At 33.7% G+C, this 18,674-nt stretch overlaps 1 protein-coding gene across 2 annotated transcripts in view; it reads right to left on the reverse strand.

The window, feature by feature from the left end:
- Window positions 1-199: 199 nt before the first annotated feature.
- Window positions 200-18,674, reverse strand: part of LOC132743514 (semaphorin-5A-like) — a 32,948-nt gene continuing 14,473 nt past the window's right edge. For both annotated transcript variants that reach the window (XM_060732048.1, XM_060732054.1), the window contains exons 5-13: window positions 17,930-18,088; window positions 16,805-16,963; window positions 12,927-13,082; window positions 12,635-12,793; window positions 10,883-11,038; window positions 9,615-9,773; window positions 5,926-6,081; window positions 5,033-5,257; window positions 200-394 (exon numbers count right to left, since the gene is read on the reverse strand). In XM_060732048.1, the coding sequence (XP_060588031.1) occupies window positions 237-394; window positions 5,033-5,257; window positions 5,926-6,081; window positions 9,615-9,773; window positions 10,883-11,038; window positions 12,635-12,793; window positions 12,927-13,026 (1,113 nt within the window). In that variant the 5' untranslated portion in view covers window positions 13,027-13,082; window positions 16,805-16,963; window positions 17,930-18,088 and the 3' untranslated portion in view covers window positions 200-236. The remainder of the gene's footprint in view (window positions 395-5,032; window positions 5,258-5,925; window positions 6,082-9,614; window positions 9,774-10,882; window positions 11,039-12,634; window positions 12,794-12,926; window positions 13,083-16,804; window positions 16,964-17,929; window positions 18,089-18,674) is intronic.

Genomic DNA, 18,674 nt, shown 5'->3' on the forward strand with positions numbered 1-18,674 from the left:
AATTTTTTGTGAACATGGTTCCCACATGAATTGCTTTTCCCTCCAAGTTTTCTCACAATCATCAGGATTATACGTTTGGAGGCAATTTCGTTTTGCTAGACTTAAGCATACGATTGACGTTTTTCACTCCCATCCCGTCCATTCAAGCCACAATAAAATTAAAGCCAAGGGGCGCAATGGCGCCACTGATGTAATTACTTGGACTTAACGGATAACTTGATGCTGGGTTTTAAATTTTAAGCTGTCTGAGATGTCACATAATTAGGCGCAGTTGACGATATAAACCTTGCAAATGCTGACGAGGGCATTGAAAATGAACTAGTTGTTGTCGTTGCGTAGTAGTTTGAAGGTGAAGATGTTGTTGATTTTTGTTCCAGAGGTGAAAGTTGTGTTGCTATGAGGCGAAAAACTTTTTTAATACAGAGGAGATACACATCAAAATTTGCTACGATATTTTTCAAATGAAGAAAATATAAAAGATATTAATTCTTAATGACTCAGTAAAGAAGAAATATGTATACTTTGAATCGATAACAGTAGACAAAAAATAAAATAACAACAAACAAAAACAACAATAATAGATAGAAAAATACTCAGTAACATTCACTCATATTGCTCGAAAGGAATTTCATCCTCTGCTTCACGACACAACAAACGACGCGACCAATTGAAATAATACATGCGTAAGTTATATCAAAGCCCCAATATCTAAGAATCAACTTGATACATAATGTTCTATTGATAAGTTCCGTTTTAGATCCGTGAAATTATTTTTGTTCACCAAAATATTCCACAAAAACTATAATATTTACATTTGCACATAGACATACAAATGAAATAATTCGAGCACGATAAACAGAACTTTCGTCAGTCCTAAAATTACAAGCACAGTCCATTAAAAGAATAACACAGTTTAACATGGGTTAACTGCAAAATGATTAACTAAATGATATTTTTAATAAACTTAATAAACAGATTGGTTACGAGATGTTATCTTCGTTTGACTCTATAGAAAAGTAAGACCGCTTATTAATATGATAATTAATTCAGCTTGAGGAGTTGAAACTTGGTGGAAACCCTCTCATTTTTAGCTCACCTGAGCATATGCTCAGGGTGAGCTATTAGGATCACTCTTCGTCCGTCGTCTGTCGTCCGTCGTTATGTCGTTCCGTTTGTTCCGTTCACACTTTTCAAACGACATTCTCCTCTGAACCCATAAGGCAGATCATAATGAAACTTCACAGGGATGTTCCTTGTGTGAAGCCTTAACAAAGTTGTTCAAAGAATTTTCCATTCCATGCAGAACTCTGGTTGCCAATGGCAACCAAAAAGAAAAACTTTAAACATCTTCTTCTAGATAACCCAAAGAGCTTAGAGCTTAGATATTTGGCATGAAACATCTTCTAGTTAGTGGGTCTACCAAGATTGTTCAAATAAAAGCCCTTGGTCAAAATTTGGCCCCGCCCCAGGGGGTCATTGATTTTCCCTATAGGCATATAGTAAAAACTTTTAAAAAATCTTCTTTTTAAAGAACCCAAAGAGCTAGACCTAAAAGATATTAAGCATGAAACATCTTCTAAATGAGTGCTCTACCAAGATTGTTCAAAATAAAAGCCCTGGGTCAAAATTGGCCCCGCCCCAGGGGGTGCATTGATTTTCCTTATAATGTCATATAGTAAAAACTTAAAAAAATCTTCTTCTAAAAAAACCCAAAGAGCTAGAGGTTAGATATTTGGCATAAAAATATGTTTTCTAATGGATTGTCTACCAAGTTTGTTTTCAAAATAAAAGCCCTTGGGTCAAAAAATTGGCCCCGGGCCCCAGGGGGTCATTGATTTTTCCTATATGCATATAGTGAAAACTTTAAAAAATCTTCTATTAAAGAACCCAAAGAGCTAGACCTAAAGATATTAAGCATGAAACATCTTCTAATAAGTGTTCTACCAAGATTGTTCAAATAAAAGCCCTGGGGTCAAAATTGGCCCCGGCCCCCAGGGGGTCATTGATTTTCCCTAATATGCCATATAGTAAAAAACTTTAAAAAAAATCTTCTCTAACAAAACCCAAAGAGCCAAGAGCTTAGATATTTGGCATTTAAAACATGTTCTTTAATGGATGTCACCAGTTTTTCAAATAAAAAGGGCCCTGGGTCAAAATTGGCCCTGCCCCAGGGGGTCAATTGATTTTCCCTATATGCATATAGTAAAACTTTAAAAAAATCTTTTTATTAAAGAACCCAAAGAGCTAGAACCTAAGATATTAAGCATTGAAACATTCTTCCTAAAAAGTGTCACCAAGATTGTTCCAAAATAAAAGCCCTGGGTCAAAATTGGCCCCGCCCAGGGGGGTCATTGATTTTCCCTATAATGCATATAGTTTAAAAAACTTTAAAAAAATCTTCTTTCTAAAAACCCAAAGAGCTAGAGGCTTGGATATTTGGTGTAAAAAATGTTCTAATGGATGTTCTACCAAGTTGTTCAAATAAAAAGCCCTGGGGTCAAAATTGGCCCCGCGCCAGGGGTTCAATTAATTTTTCCCTTTATGCATATAGTAAAAAACTTAAAAAACTTCTCTTCAAGAACCCAAAGAGCTAAGAGATAAGATATTAAAGCATTCGAACATCTTCTTATTTCAGTGTCCTACCAAGTTTGCTCAAATAAAAAGCCCTTGGGTCAAAAAATTGGCCCCGCCCCAGGGGGTCATTTGATTTCCCCTATATTCATATAGTAAAAACTTAAAAAAAAATTCTTTGAAAGAACCCAAAGAGCTAGAGCTAAAGATATTTTTAGCATTTAAAACATGTTTTTAATGGGTGTCTACAAAATTTGTTTCAAATAAAAGCCCTGGGGGTCAAAAATTGGCCCCGTCCCAGGGGTTCATTGATTTTCCCCTAGATACATAAATGTTGGTAAAAAAGTTTAAAAATCTTCTAGCATTAAAAGCAACCCAAAGAGCTAGAGGCTGAGAATATTTAAGCATGAAACATGTATTCCTAATGGATGTCTACCAAGTTTTTGTTCAAATAAAGCCATTGGGAAAAATTGGCCTGCCAAGGGGAAAGGGGGGGGGTCAAAACCAAAAGTCATTGTTATTTCATAAATTGGTGTAAATAGTAAAATCCTTAACATCAATGAAATATCTTTTTAATGGGTGTCTTCGCAAGTTTGTTCAAATAAAAGCTCTTTGGTTTAAACTGGCCCGGCCCTGAGGGCCTTTGTTCAGGTGAGCGACCCCAGGGCCATCATGGCCCTCTTGTAATAAAGTTTTAATAATTTATTAAACAGCTGGGACAAAATAAGAATACGAATACGTATATGAACTTTAAGATATTGTGTTTTTGTCTCTCCTAAAATTGTAAAAATATTCATGCATTTGAAAAAAGAAACACAAGAACATGATATATAAGTATAATGATTAATAACCGATTAAATAAAAAACGCATTTTTTATGATAATGTAGTTTCCTATATGAATAATACTGGAGGAAACAAAACTTTTATGAAGCCCGTTAACCTTTTGTCATGAAGTTGGTTTCTTCAGAATTAAGTGCTATATCGATTCCGACATATAATCCTCACTTTTACAATTCTCAATCCAAACCACAATCTCTCAGGACTTGCAAGATTTTATTTATTATAATAGTATTAAAATGGAGTCTTCCGTACTATAAATAAACACGAAGAAATGTTTGTAAATCGTGCTAAGATTAAAGGATTATAACCAGTCTATAAACAGCAAAAATCGGTAATCAGTGAAAGAAAAAAATATAGTCTGCTTACAGTGCAAGTAGCGTTATGTATTTATATAACTATCTATTTGAGATTTAGCAAAAATGCATGGAAAGTGTGATTTGTGTTTTCTAGGTAAAAATATAAGAATATTTTGTTATAATTTAATCAGTAAATAATGAAAGGGTACCGCACAGGGTAGAATGCTGTTAATAAAACAATTGTAAATAAACATTTGTAAATGCAACTAAATATAGGGTTATTAAATTAAATAGACTTGGTTTTTCACGAAACCGACGCGGAGGTTACTTTTTGTATAAATTTTCTGTACAAGTTAAAACATTCACGATTTTCTTTTTTTTACTTTGATGGTTCCATTCAAACACATCCTTTTACAATGCTTTGGACGAACATACTGTTTTGTGAAAATTTTCAATTAGAAATAATATATATATTTTAAATTTATATTAAGTGATATCATATTTCATTTTTTAAAGAAATAAGATGACATTTATTTATCAGGATCTTCAATAAATAACACGTAGACAATTCAGTTTATGTACCAATTAAATTGTAATTTATTAATTAATGACATATAAAATTGACACATGTTTCTAACGATATGACTTATGTCTTTGAATATTCCATATTACATTTTGAAAAAAAATGAAAATTAAACAATTTAATCAAATCCGTTTAAGAATGCACTAATTGTTCATTACATGAACTCATAAATGTATTTAACACATGCTTCTTTTAGTAACATAAAGGATTTGAGTGACATGCACCATTTAGGGACAAAGTCTGCGTTCATTACTTACATACATCAGAACCAAGTGCTTTACCTATTGTTATTTTAGAAGCACTTAATCCGTTTACGAATAGCATCAAAGATACTTGTTTGGTTGCACTTTTCGCCACAATCAATTAAGTACAAATATGTGGACATATAGAAAGACTAACAGAAAGGTCAAAACAGAGATATTGCTATAAGGGGAACGCAACAGGTCTAACAAATTTAATATCAGTGCAAAAATTGTCTATACATAATAGGATTGAAAAGTAAAGGGTTGTTGCATGACAGAATACCCTTACATTATATGTGTTTCTCTATTTGTAAATGTAAACTTTTAGATAGTAGTTTAACAGACTTCTCAGAATCTACGTAAACATTATAAGGTATTAAAAATAAAAAATAAAGAGTTTACGATTCGTACGGAGTATAATTGCAAAGCATTGAAGTCAATAAAATTTCAAGACATACATTTTTAATAATTTAAATTGTTTGATACTAAACAACAATACCTGTACATATTTCTGCCCTGCATAGTTCTGTATTGAAGTATACTCCACCAAGTTTAATTTCACAGTCATCAACAATATGTGTGGAGCAATTACGTGTGCGAGACATCAAACATATACGATGGGCAGTTTTACATTCCCAGTCCGACCATTCAAGCCAGTGAACACCAGAAGTCGTCGTAGCTCCAAGGGGTTTACTTGTACTTAACGGCTCAGTGGTTAACGTAGCTGTTTGAGGTAATATCACATAAAACAACACAATAATGATGAATGGAAACAACATTTTATTTAAAATACCGAATATCAGGTTTTCTAGCGAGTCTGTAATTTTAGCTTTATGCGCGGGCGCAGAATTTCGCAATATATACATACACCCTACTTTTGTTCAGTTTAATACAGAAAATTTGCGAGTTTCTGTGTTAAGTTTAACTAATCTTCTACTGACACAATTTGAAAATACGTTTATAATAATAATGTTTATTTTATTGCTTTTCGCATATTTCGAACAAAATATAAATGTATTCACACCTTACGTACAGCCATTAAAAGACATCTTTGCGAAATGTTAACAATAAGATGGCAAAAAATATTTTGTGTCAAATATTGAATACTTACTTGAATAACTTGATATAGGGAAATATAATATTATTTTAAATTCATAGTCTAATTGTTTTTCATCAGTGACAGAGCGTTTGAGACATTTGAGCCTTTTTGAAAATATGACTATAACAGGAATAAATAAAAAATAAACAAATGCTTCTTTGGATGGGTATGACTCTTGTATTGATAATCATAAATAGTTTAGAAAAGAAGACAGCCCTTTAAGATACACCCAAACAATCTTTGCTGTTTTTTTTAATGATTTGCATAATATTATAACACAAGTAGCAACTTACCGTTGCAAAGCCCATCACATAAAGTCTCTTCAAAGTGTTCCCCTTGGAGCGTCAAGCAATCATTGTCTTTAAATCCGCTTATACAAGTTCTTTGGCGTAATTGTAAACATAGACCATGGTCTATGTGACAGGTCCATTCGCCCCAAGGCGACCACTCTGCAAACAAAAAATTCTATATTTAATTATTCGTACACTATTCCTAAAACTTCACCTTTTTCCATGAAATTGTCTACGGACGATTTTATTTTGAAGATTAAAACCTTTTATATTATTCCGCATTTGATTTTGTTATCTGATCAATAAATTACCCCCAAGAGAATTTTGCTTCTTTGCATGGGATGAAATTATCAATCTTGCTTATGGTACATCGATGATTTGTCCTGCAACAGTAAAGCTTGAAGTTGCAAAATGACATTTACAGTGACCGTGTCACTTATTGTAGTGTTGCAGTTCATAAACGGATGGTAAGTGTCGTATAAAAATTGAAAGTTAAACAAGTTTGTCATTCTATCAGACTTTATTAAAACTATCAAGTTGGTCTTCCGATAACCTTTACGTATACATGACTGGCGAAGATCCACCTGTAATTTTACACTCATTCTATTATAAGGGTTCAATAAATAACTTTGAAAGATGAACTTAACACTTCTATAAACTGTGATACAGAACCTTAGAATAAATATTAGTGACCTTGACCTTACAAATCTTAACCTAAACTAGAGGATGCTTTTGTAAAAAAGCGCATGTCTCCCCCACTGCTGAGAATAACTGTGAATGGAAACAGGAATGGAAATGGAGATAAGATAATGTAAATACCCGGTAGTCACTTCAATGAAGGCTGTCTATGGATGGTTTCTATTGTTAAGGTTGTATGAGAAGATGCTTCCTAAACTGTTTGTTTTTAACCAGGTATTCAATTTTGAAAATCCTGGTTATTCAATCAGCGTATGGCAGGCGAAAACAATATGTCTCCCCCCAGTTTGAGGGTTGTAGGTCAAAAGGAACTCTAGTTATCATCCGGAAATGAGAAATTGACCAACGGTCACTGTGACCTTGACCTTTGACCTACTGATCCCAAAAACAATAGGGATCATCTGCTCTATAAGACCAATCATCCTATGAAGTTTGAGGGCTGTAGGTCAAAAGGAACTCTAGTTATCATCCGGAAACGAGAAATTGACCAACGGTCACTGTGACCTTGACCTTTGAACTACTGACCCCAAAAACAATAGGGATCATCTGCTCAATAAGACCAATCATCCTATGAAGTTTGAGGTCTGTAGGTCTAAATGAACTCTAGTTATCATCCGGAAACGAGAAATTGACCAACGGTCAGTGTGACCTTGACCTTTGACCTACTGACCCCAAAAAACAATAGGGATCATCAGCTCTATAAGACCAATCATCCTATGAAGTTTGAGGGCTGTAGGTCAAAAGGAACTCTAGTTATCATCCGGAAACGAGAAATTGACCAACGGTCACTGTGACCTTGACCTTTGAACTACTAACCCCAAAAACAATAGGGATCATCTGCTCAATAAGACGCATTCATCCTATGAAGTTTGAGGGCTGTAGGTCAAAAGGAACTCTAGTTATCGTCCGGAAACGAAGAATGGACGGACGGACGGACTGACGGACGGACGGACTGACGGACGGACAGGGCAAAAACAATATGTCTCCCCCCGAGGTGGGGGAGACATAATAACATGTGTAATACTTGTTGTCATGATATTAATAATTTGTGTTACAATCCATCAATAAATAATAACTAATTATTCTCCGAACACAAACGTTTTACCTATCATTGGTAGCAGGGACCTGAATTATGTGCGCAATGAGCCTCACAATGGTGAACATTTGTGCCAAGTTATATTATTATATCCAGATGAATGTAGAATTTTAGCTCCGAACAAGTATTTTTCAATGACCTATAAGCGTGACGTTCACAATTCAAAGAATTTCATTTTTTTTCTGAAGTTTGACCCCTATGTGTGACCTTGACCTGCAGGGATTTTAATTTTGCACGCGACACCTTGCTTGACAAAAGTGAACATTTCTGCTAAGTTATATTGAAATCCCTTCATGCATTTAGAAGATTTGCTCCGGACAATTGTTTATCTATGGCCTTCAAGTATGACGTTGACCTTTGTTTATGCGCATAACACTGCTTCATAATGGTGAACATATTAATGAAGTTTCATTAAAATTCCTCTATGCTGTAGGAGATATATTCCTGACAAAATTGGACGACGCGCCTTTTTGTGGATTATAAAACGACCTTTTTTTTTCAAACGGGCGTATAAAAAGCGGAAAAAAAATAAAAAAAAATGGAAAAATCAGTAAAGATTAAAATTTTCTGTATAATCACCATTTTGCTTTCTATCAATATTTTAAGTTTCATGAAAACGTTTACACTATATTTTTTATATTTTTCACTATATTTGAGTAATCACAAATATTGTTAAATTTGTAATATTTTAAAGATATTTGTGTAATTTTTTCAAAAAGAGACAAAAAAAAGACGTGCATAATCTTCAGACTGACATTTTACCATATTTTAAGTTTTATGAAAATAATTTCAATACTTTTGTGTTATCTTTGGATCTAGTTTATGTGTATATTTGCCATGATTTAAAGCTTTTGTTGCCATAGCAACCAAGTTTTTCAACGTAGGAATAATGAGGAGAAAGACGTGCTTAATCTTCAGACTGCCGTTTATCCATATTTTTGTGCCCCCACATTTAGATCTACCATTGTCCGTCCGTCCGTCCGTCCGTCTGTCCGTCCGTCCTTCCGTCCGTCCGTCCGTTCACTCTTGTGTCGAACGTAACTCAAAAAGTATTGACTTAGAGTCATGAAACTTTACAGGAATGTTGATCAGCATGTGTAGTTGTGCACCTGGGTTTTTTCGTCTGGATATTTTTAGTATTTTCAGAGTTATTGCCCTTGACTTAATAAAATTTTGCAATTTTCAATTTGTGTCGCATGTAACTCAAAAAGTATTTGACCTAGAGTCATGAAACTTTACAGGAATGTTGATCAGCATGTGCAGTTGTGCACCTGGTATTTTCGTGTGAATTTATTTAGTTTTTTTAGAGTTATTGCCCTTCACTTAGGAAAATTTTGCAATTTTCAACTTGTGTCGCAAGTTACTCAAAAAGGATTTGACATAGTCTTTAAACCTTATTGGCAGGTTGCTCAGCATATTTAGATTTGCACCTGGGGTTTCGCTTGTGGATTTATCCAGTATTTGTAGAGTTATTTGCCTTGACTAAGTAAAAAGATTGACAGAACAGTGGCGCGGTGGGGCTAGTTAGTTTCATGAAAAGTACTTTTTGCATTATCACTGGATCCAGTTTATGTGTAGATTAGCCAAATTTTCATTTTATTTGTTGCCATAGCAACAAAAGTTTTGACATAGACAGAAAGGAAAAAGACGTAGATTATTTCCAGACTGCCATTTATCCATATATCAAGTTTCATAAAGATATTTTCATGACTTTGCGTAATCGCAGGATCCAATTTTGTGGACGGGCGGACAAACAGAAAGACAGACGGGCGGATAGATGGCCAGAGCGACATCGGGTAAACCTTATGTCCCCACCGATTAAATATGTAGGGGACTAAATAAACCTTTACACTCAACCTTACTAAGAATCGAAATGATAATTAAAAAAACGAAGTTATACCTGCAATACAAGGGCAGTTTATGACAGTTACTTCACTTGTGTTTGAGCAATTAAAATCAGCGGTTGAATTACAAGTCCGACTTTTAAAGCAAAAATCTCCTTGTTTCTCACAACTCCAATCCGACCATCCGTCTCTATATCCGCTAATTGAAGCGTTATCTAGAGGAAAGTGGTAAAAATATATATTAATACAAATAAAACATAACAGCAAGGTATCATTCTTTGTACAGAAATAGGCAGTTAAAGTGCATACTATGTGTTTGTACATACAACGAAGGTTTGATATTATGGTATGATGCTTTTTTCATTTACATATTTCCTTCCTTTTCATTTTGCCTTCTAACAGGGTCCCATGAAACGCGTTCCCGTCAAAGTTTCTTCTCACAACTCACAGTCATCGGTTTTGTACGTGGAGTAATTTCGTGTGCGAGACATTATTCATACAATGACAGCATTCCTATCTTGTCTATTCAATCCAGTATATTATATAAGCAGCCGACGACTCACCTGCGGGTTCACATTTACTTAATAGTTTACTGGTTGTCATTTTCCTAGCGCACGATATATTGCCATATGAAATGAAGCAGTTTAGGAGTTGATGACTTAAGGTGCAGGTTCGACATGGATGTAGTTGCAGAAGCGGGTTTCTGAATAAACCGTGGGTGTTATGATAGATTTGTTTGTAGTAGGTGGTGTATATAATCTAATTTACTGACGTCGCGGTTGAAGTTTCTATTTTACATCTGTTGGTCCTGTAGAAGTTGATGCTGTACATGTAAATGCATTATGAGGTGCATGTGTTGAATTTATCACTCTGCTATGAAAATGACAGAACAATCTTCTCACTCAGTATGTTACAAAATGTATATCCCAAGGTAAGGAAAGGCATTCGTATTATTTCAGAAAAAATCATTCATTTTTATACACACTTATTATTTTGCAATATGAATAACCCGAAGTAAGGAAATGAATCTGTCCATCATGTATATTTTCAGACAAAACTATCATTAAACAAATTTTAGACAAACTAAGTATGTTTCAAAACGAATATCTAATAGAAGAGATATTCGAATCTTTTCAAACCAAAATTGCATTAAGAAGAAATAAAGAAAATGCTTCTTTGGAAAGAAAAACAAAAACGCTTGAATTTATAATCAGAAATAGTTTAAGAGAGAAAATAACCTTTTTAGTAACAACCCAAACAATGTTCTTATTGTTACAGTATTCATCCTCCTTTGCATAATATTATTACACAAACAGCAACTTACCATTGCAAGACTCGTCACAACGAATCTGTTCATAATTTTTCCCTTGCAGATTCAAGCAATCATTTCCCTTAAATCCGCTTATACAAGTTCTTTTGCGTAATTTTAGACATACATTTTGGTCAGTGTGACAGGTCCATCCGCCCCAAGGTGACCACTCTGCAGACAAAATTGTTATATTTTATTATTTGTACATGTACACGTTCTTCCTTTAACTTCGCCAATTTTCGTAACAATGACTATGAACGATTTAAAGTTGCAGATCAAATTTTTATATCTTTACACATTTTATTAATACTATGTGATCAATAAATGATGAATAAAGTCATTTCTTTTGATTTGTTTTCATTTTGCAAATGCGGCAGTAGTGGTCCTTGTCTTTGAACTACTTGCCCCTGAATGATGTTGGGTATATATTCCCGTAAGACACTTTTTGTTCTTTAATGTGATGTAATGATCCATCTAGCTGATGATACGTCAGTGATTCGTTCTGCAACAGTAAAGCTAGAAGTGGCAAAATGACCTTTTCGTCCATGAACAGGCTCAATCAAACCGAGCCTGCAACATTTTCAATTTTGTCGTGTTGGGCATTCCTTAGGGATTCTGTATTTATCTATTTTATCAGTGACGTGTCACCTACCCTCGTTTTTCATGTACATAAATGGGTGGTAAGTGTCGTGCTGCATTTAAAGGATAGTAAACAAGTTTTTATTCTTTCTAGTAAATTAATTAAAGCTATCAAATCAAAATCGTATTGAACTCTACTAAAAACTCAAATGTAGAAATTTAACTGTCATTCTTCATTTATTCTTTCAAAAGGGTATAATTAATAACTTAGGAAGATAAATGATATACAACTATAAACTGTGAAACAAACTTTAAGAAAATATATGTATCATTTAATTTTGGACGCTTAGTCAATAATATATGTGTGAAAATTCACATGTTCATATGACATGAAATGTTAATAATCTCAAGTTAGCAGAGTGTGTGTGGAGGTGGGATGGGGAAAGGGGAATTGCATCTAGAAATGTTGTAGAAAGAAATCATTCTTATGCACTTTATCCTGTACGAGTACGCATTTTGTTACAGCATACGATGACCTGGGATAATATAGTTTGCGTGTGCAAAAGACTCTTGTCCAATTTTTCACATCCGTTTAGTAGAAAACATTTTAAGATTTTCGGAAGAGGTGTGCAAGTGCTAAAACAGACTCATCTTGCGCGTAACATTCAAAATTAGGAAAACATGCATTTTATGACTTAACTTTATTGCGAACGAGATGTTTTTAATAAAAAGAGATTATATTTAAAATCCCGCTTTTTAAAAAATACAAATCTTAATTTGGCTAAACGAAACACCGAGATACATAACTGTATACATTCTAGCGCATTTATTTCTCTATCACTATGATTTAAGTCTGTTTATGTATGAAATGATTGTTTATAATAAACAAATGGATTTTATTTTGTACCGGATGTATATGTTTTACAAAATGTTTGACAGCAAGCCCATCGGAACATTGAGCTTATCTCCTTTGCTTACAACAAAGGAAACAAAAAGACATATCATGCATAGTAGGAGTATTAATCATTTATAAATTATATAAACGTGACGTTAAAATTTCACGCACATTTATGTGCCATGACAAAAAAAAAGCACAAAAAACTCACACAAAAGGAAAATAATAATAATCATAAATCTACACTCATCATTATTATTAATCGAAATGGTAGTTCAAAAACAAAGTTATACCTGCAGCACAAGGGCAGTTTGTTACAGTTACTTCACTTGTTTTTGAGCAATTGAAATCGGCGGTTGAAGTACATGTCCGACTTATAAAGCAAAAATCGCCTTGTTCCATACACCTCCAATCCGACCACCCGTCTCTATTTTCGCTAATTGTATCAGTATCTAGGGAAAATTGTAAACATACACATGGAGATAAACAACACATAACCGTAAATTATTATTCCTTGTAAATTATTAGACAGTTAAAATGCATATTTAGTAGATGCATAGTATTATCACACAAGCAGCAACTTACCGTTGCAAGACTCGTCACAAAAAAGCTGTTCATAATATTTCCCTTGCAGATTCAGGCAATCATTTCCCTTAAATCCGCTAATACAAGTTCTTTTGCGCATTTGTAAACATACACCTTTGTCTGTGTGACAGGTCCATCCGCCCCAAAGCGACCACTCTGCAAACAAAGAATGCTACATTTAATTATTCGTACATGCTTTTCCCTTAACTTCACGAATTTCCGTAAAAGTGACTGCGACCGATTCTTTTTTAAGAAAACTCTTTTATATCTTCCTACAGTTGATAACAATAATCTTAACTTAAAGCAAACGTGTTTATAGCGATCTTCCGGTTATAAGGACCATTCTTTAGCCCGAGTTTGCCCTACTTTAATTAATGTTAAAAATGCGGCTATAGTTTGGTTTACGTTTCATACGCACGTATTTGCCATGAGACAAGGATTACATTTATTGACAGCGCTGTGTTTTATGTAAAGATATGTACATGCATTAAGCAAAATGTGCAGAGATTAAGTGTAAGATTACTTTGCATTAAGTTGTTTATTTCTTTTTACAAGAAATTCAAAATTCGAGAATTTAGGAACCCGCGGAAATGTCCGTTTTGATAAAACCACGAAATATCATGCCTACGAATATAAGTGATTAGCAGTATTCAAACTCGGTCGAATTTGTAAAGCAATACATAATAGCTTTCTATGCATGAATTCTTGACACCAAGATATAACAATTATTCATTTTATTCCATAATTTCTTTTCTTTAATAGTTCTACTAGAGGAGAAATAATCATAATTGTTACAATCGGTTTTCAACATAATTGCATATGCTCTGTCTAAGTAAAAATCACCGTTAAGGTATAAAAGAAATATACAATTGTATACATCGTATAATTATGTTATAAATATATTAAGACAATAAACATTGCAATTATTTCATTTCTTTCTTAAGGGAGACAACAATGGCAAACCAAAATAAGTTGTTTTTTTAATCAAATGTTCTTCAAAATGGATGACGATGGTAAACAATCCGTTCGTTACATGTAAATACACCTGATACAAGGAACTTAATTGCTATATGCTCAGATAACTCAGAATATAAGGAACATATTTCGAATGTTGAAAGGAGATCGTTATAAGCGGTGTTTTATGTATTTTATATATTACAAATGATGAATAAATCCATTTCTTTTAATTTGTTTTAATTTGTTTTCATGTTGCACATAATCTATCATTATGTAATGTATATATGATGTATATATTTTTCCACTGTTCAAACTGGTCGAGATTTCCTTTTTTTATCAAAGCACATATATACATAAATTCTTTGATTTAACAAACAAAGTTCAACTTTGAATCCGGACATAGGTTTTTAACTTAACAAATAATGTTCTACATTTTAATGATTTTTGAAAGTATTAATCGGGTTTCATTTTTTAGCAAATCAGCAATTACTGACCTTTGGTAAATGAAATGACAATGCGCAAACACCGAACAACAATTTCAAATAATCATGCAAATATAAACATGATGAAAATTAATTTCCTCTAAGAAGCATATGTAGATCAACAAGAATTCCTGTACTTATTTTCATTGGTAGATTTAGTACAGCATTTTTCATGTTAATATTTGTACTGATGCGAAGATATGTGTCTATATATCAGGTGTGGTGTATTTGCAAATAACTTGTTTTTTACATCATAGTGGATTGAATGCAATGGCATATAAGAATTATATTCTGAAACTAAAATAATGATATCTCTTATGAATCAGATTAATTAGAAAGACATTCTACGGAAGTCCACAAAAGACAGCGTTCTGCTCACTCACTGCTTATGCTTGTTGTGCAGAAATTGTTTCGTTGCTTGTGTATTGACACATAGGTGGCAGTCATAAGATCAATGTGACAAACGCATCCAGACTCATTCAGAACTGTTTTTGCTGCGATTATAGATATTAAGACCTGGTTTTAATAATTGATCGATCTTTATAACTGACATTTTTTACTACTTCTAGACCAAGTTGCACCTGGTCTAATTCCATCAAGAAAGGTAAACGTCTAGTTTGTCATATGGGAAACATGTTCCAACGTTAATCAAAAAAGATAGTGACTGTGTAATGTGTACTGCTTACTTGAAGATCTTATAATACTAAACATTAACACAATCTGAAGATTTGGCTGATATTTCAAACGATGCTTCCTAATTCCTATCTTCTGTACCCGGCTTACTGCCTACGGCACATTGCTTACTACTAACAGCTTACTGTCAACTGCCGTCTAAATAGTGTTTATATATATAAAGATCATAGAGTCAATGTCACAATGTCTGCTACAATGTTACTGATTCCGCAACTACTGTGCTACTGCTTCTGTTTCTGCTGTGTTAATGCTACTGTTGTGCTACTGCTGTTGCTTTGCTACTGCTTCTTCTACTGCTACGGCCGTGCTACTGCATCTGCTTTGTTACTGATACTGCTTCTGCTTTGTTACTGCTACTGCTATCCTATGCTACTGTTACCGCTGTGCCATTGCTACTGCTTTGCTATTGTTACTGCTGTGCTACTTCTTCTGCTTCTGCTGTACTACTGCTACTTCTACTGACATGCTACTGCCAATGATGTGCTAGTGCTACTGCTGCGCTAATGCTGCCGCCATTTTCACGTTGTATAATTTTGCTACTATTGTTGATGTGGTACAAATACTGTGATGTGGTACTAATACTGCCAATTTCACTTTGCTACTACTACTGCTTGTTTTCAACCATCCCATCTAGCATAAGATACGTCTGTTATTCATTCTGCATCAGTAAAAGTTGGGTTTCAAATTACCTTAACGGTACCAGTGTCACTTAAAACTTTGTGTTGCCACGTACATAATGGATGGTAAGTGTTCCTTATAGCAATTGAAAAGATTAAACAAGTTTTTGTCAATTTATCTTGACATTTTTTTAAAGCTATCAAGTCAGTCTGGCCGGTAATTATTTTGCTGAACTTTTTTCTGAAAACCTTTACGTATGCATTAAAGGTAAGATTCAACTGTCATTCTACACTAATTCTTTCAAAAGGATATAATAAATAATTCTTGAATATACATGAATTCCATATACTGAAAAACAAATCTGAAGAACAGATAATGTATCCTTTAATCATTTAAGCTTCATAAACTATAGATGTGTGAAAATTCACATGTTCAAATGATATTAAATTTAAAAGCAAAATGAATTAGCTGAGTGTGTAAAGGGGTTGGATTGGTGTGGGAATTGCACATAGAATTTCGTAAGAGGTGAGCAAGTGCTAGACAAGACTCGCAGGGTATCATGCTGATTTCGCTAGTAAAGATACACATTACGAAAACAATTAAGCATTTAATGTCCGAACCGTTTCCAAATGGAAACATTTAATAAAAATACAGAGATTTATGTAAAAATCTCGCGTCCAAATATACAATATCTTGATTCGGTTGTACGAAACACTATAATACGGTACTGTGTATATATTCTTGAGCATATTTTAACAATAAACGTTTTTGTTAACTTTATAAATAAAAATCAATTTCTTGAAATTTGATTTCAGGATACAAATCTATAAGCATGTATGTTTGCACAATAATTATATTCTATTTTCTTTGTGATAAATATGCTTCACATTTTTTTTACAGCAAGTCCGTCAGATCATTGGGTTCATCTGTTTTGCTTACAGTAAAAGGAAACGCATTTACATATCATGCGGAGGAGGAGCTATTAATCATCAATGATAAAAACATTACGTTACGATTTATATACATTAATTTGCCATGACGAACAACAACAACAACAACAACAATAAAAAAACAACCTCTACTCTCACTCACTTTACTATGAATCGAAATAATAATACTAATTCATACCTGCAACGCAAGGACAGTTTGTTACTGTAACTTCACTTGTTTTTGTACAATCGAAATCAGCGGTTGAATTACATGTTCGACTTTTAAAGCAAAACTCTCCTAGTTTCTTACAGCTCCAATCCGACCATCCGCCTTTTTGTTCGCTTATTGTATCAGTATCTAAGGAAAATTGTAAAAATATATGTTGATTAAAAAAACATAACCGCAAATGCAAAATAAGCAGTTTTATCGCATATTATCTGTTTGTACATATAAAAATGTTTGGCATTATATATGATGCATTTTCATTTACTTTTTTCCCTTCTTTTTCATATTGCCTTCTTTCAGGGTCCCATAAAAACCCTCTGTCCAAGTTTCTTCTCACAGTCAGCGGCTTTGAACGTGGAGCAATTACTTGTGCGAGACATCATTCATATCACTCATACAATGACAGTATACATTCCTATCTTGTATATTCAAGCCAGCATATTATATAAGCAGCCGACGACTCTCCTGAGGGTTCACATTTTCTTAACAGTTTACAAGGTGAGCAAGTGCTAGACCAGACTCGCCGGGTATCATGCTGATCTCGCTAGTTAAGTTACACATTACGAAAACAATTAAGCATTTAATGTCCGAACCGTTTCCGAATGGAAATATTTAATAAAAATACAGAGATTTATGTAAAAATCTCGCGTCCAAATATACAATATCTTGATTTGGTTGTACGAAACACTATAATACGGTACTGTGTATATATTCTTGGGCATATTTTAACAATAAATGTTTTTGTTAACTTTATAAATAAATTCAATTTCTTGAAATTTGATTTCAGGATACAAATCTATAAGCATTGTATGTTTGCACAATAATTATATTCTTTTTTCTTTGTGATAAATATGCTTCACAATTTTTTTACAGCAAGTCCGTCAGATCATTGGGTTCATCTGTTTTGCTTACCGTAAAAGGAAACGCATTTACATATCATGCGGAGGAGGAGCTATTAATCATCAATGACAAAAACGTTACGTTGCGATTTATATACATTAATTTGCCATGACGAACAACAACAACAACAACAATAAAAAAACAACCTCTACTCTCACTCACTTTACTATGAATCGAAATGATAATACTAATTCATACCTGCAACGCAAGGACAGTTTGTTACTGTTACTTCACTTGTTTTTGTACAATCGAAATCAGCGGTTGAATTACATGTTCGACTTTTAAAGCAAAACTCTCCTTGTTTCTTACAACTCCAATCCGACCATCCGCCTTTTTGTTCGCTAATTGTATCAGTATCTAAGGAAAATTGTAAAAATATATGTTGATTAAAAAACATAACCGCAAATGCAAAATAGGCAGTTTTATTGCATATTATCTGTTTGTACATATAAAAATGTTTGGCATTATATATGATGCATTTTCATTTACTTTTTTTCCCTTCTTTTTCATATTGCCTTCTTACAGGGTCCCATAAAAACACTTTCCCCTCCAAATTTCTTCTCACAGTCATCGGCTTTGTACGTGGAGCAAGTACTTGTGCGAGACATCATTCATATCACTCATACAATGACAGTATGCATTCCTATCTTGTCTATTCAAGCCAGCATATTACATAAGCAGCCGACGACTCTCCTGTGGGTTCACATTTTCTTAACAGTTTACTGATTGTCATTTTGCTAGCGCACGATATAATCTCGTATGAAATGAAGCAGTCTAGGAGTTGATGACTTATGATCAGGTTGTATAGGTGCAGATTCGACATGAATGTAATTGCAGAAGCGGGTTTCTGACTTAACCGTATTGACAATGTACGTGTTATGTTAGATTTGTTTGTAGTAGGTGGTGTATATAATCATGAATTTACTGACGTCAAAGTTGTAGT

Source organism: Ruditapes philippinarum, unplaced genomic scaffold, assembly GCF_026571515.1.
Source record: "Ruditapes philippinarum isolate M1 unplaced genomic scaffold, ASM2657151v2 ctg3926_1_1_1_1, whole genome shotgun sequence".
Classification (NCBI taxonomy): Eukaryota; Metazoa; Mollusca; class Bivalvia; order Venerida; family Veneridae; genus Ruditapes; species Ruditapes philippinarum.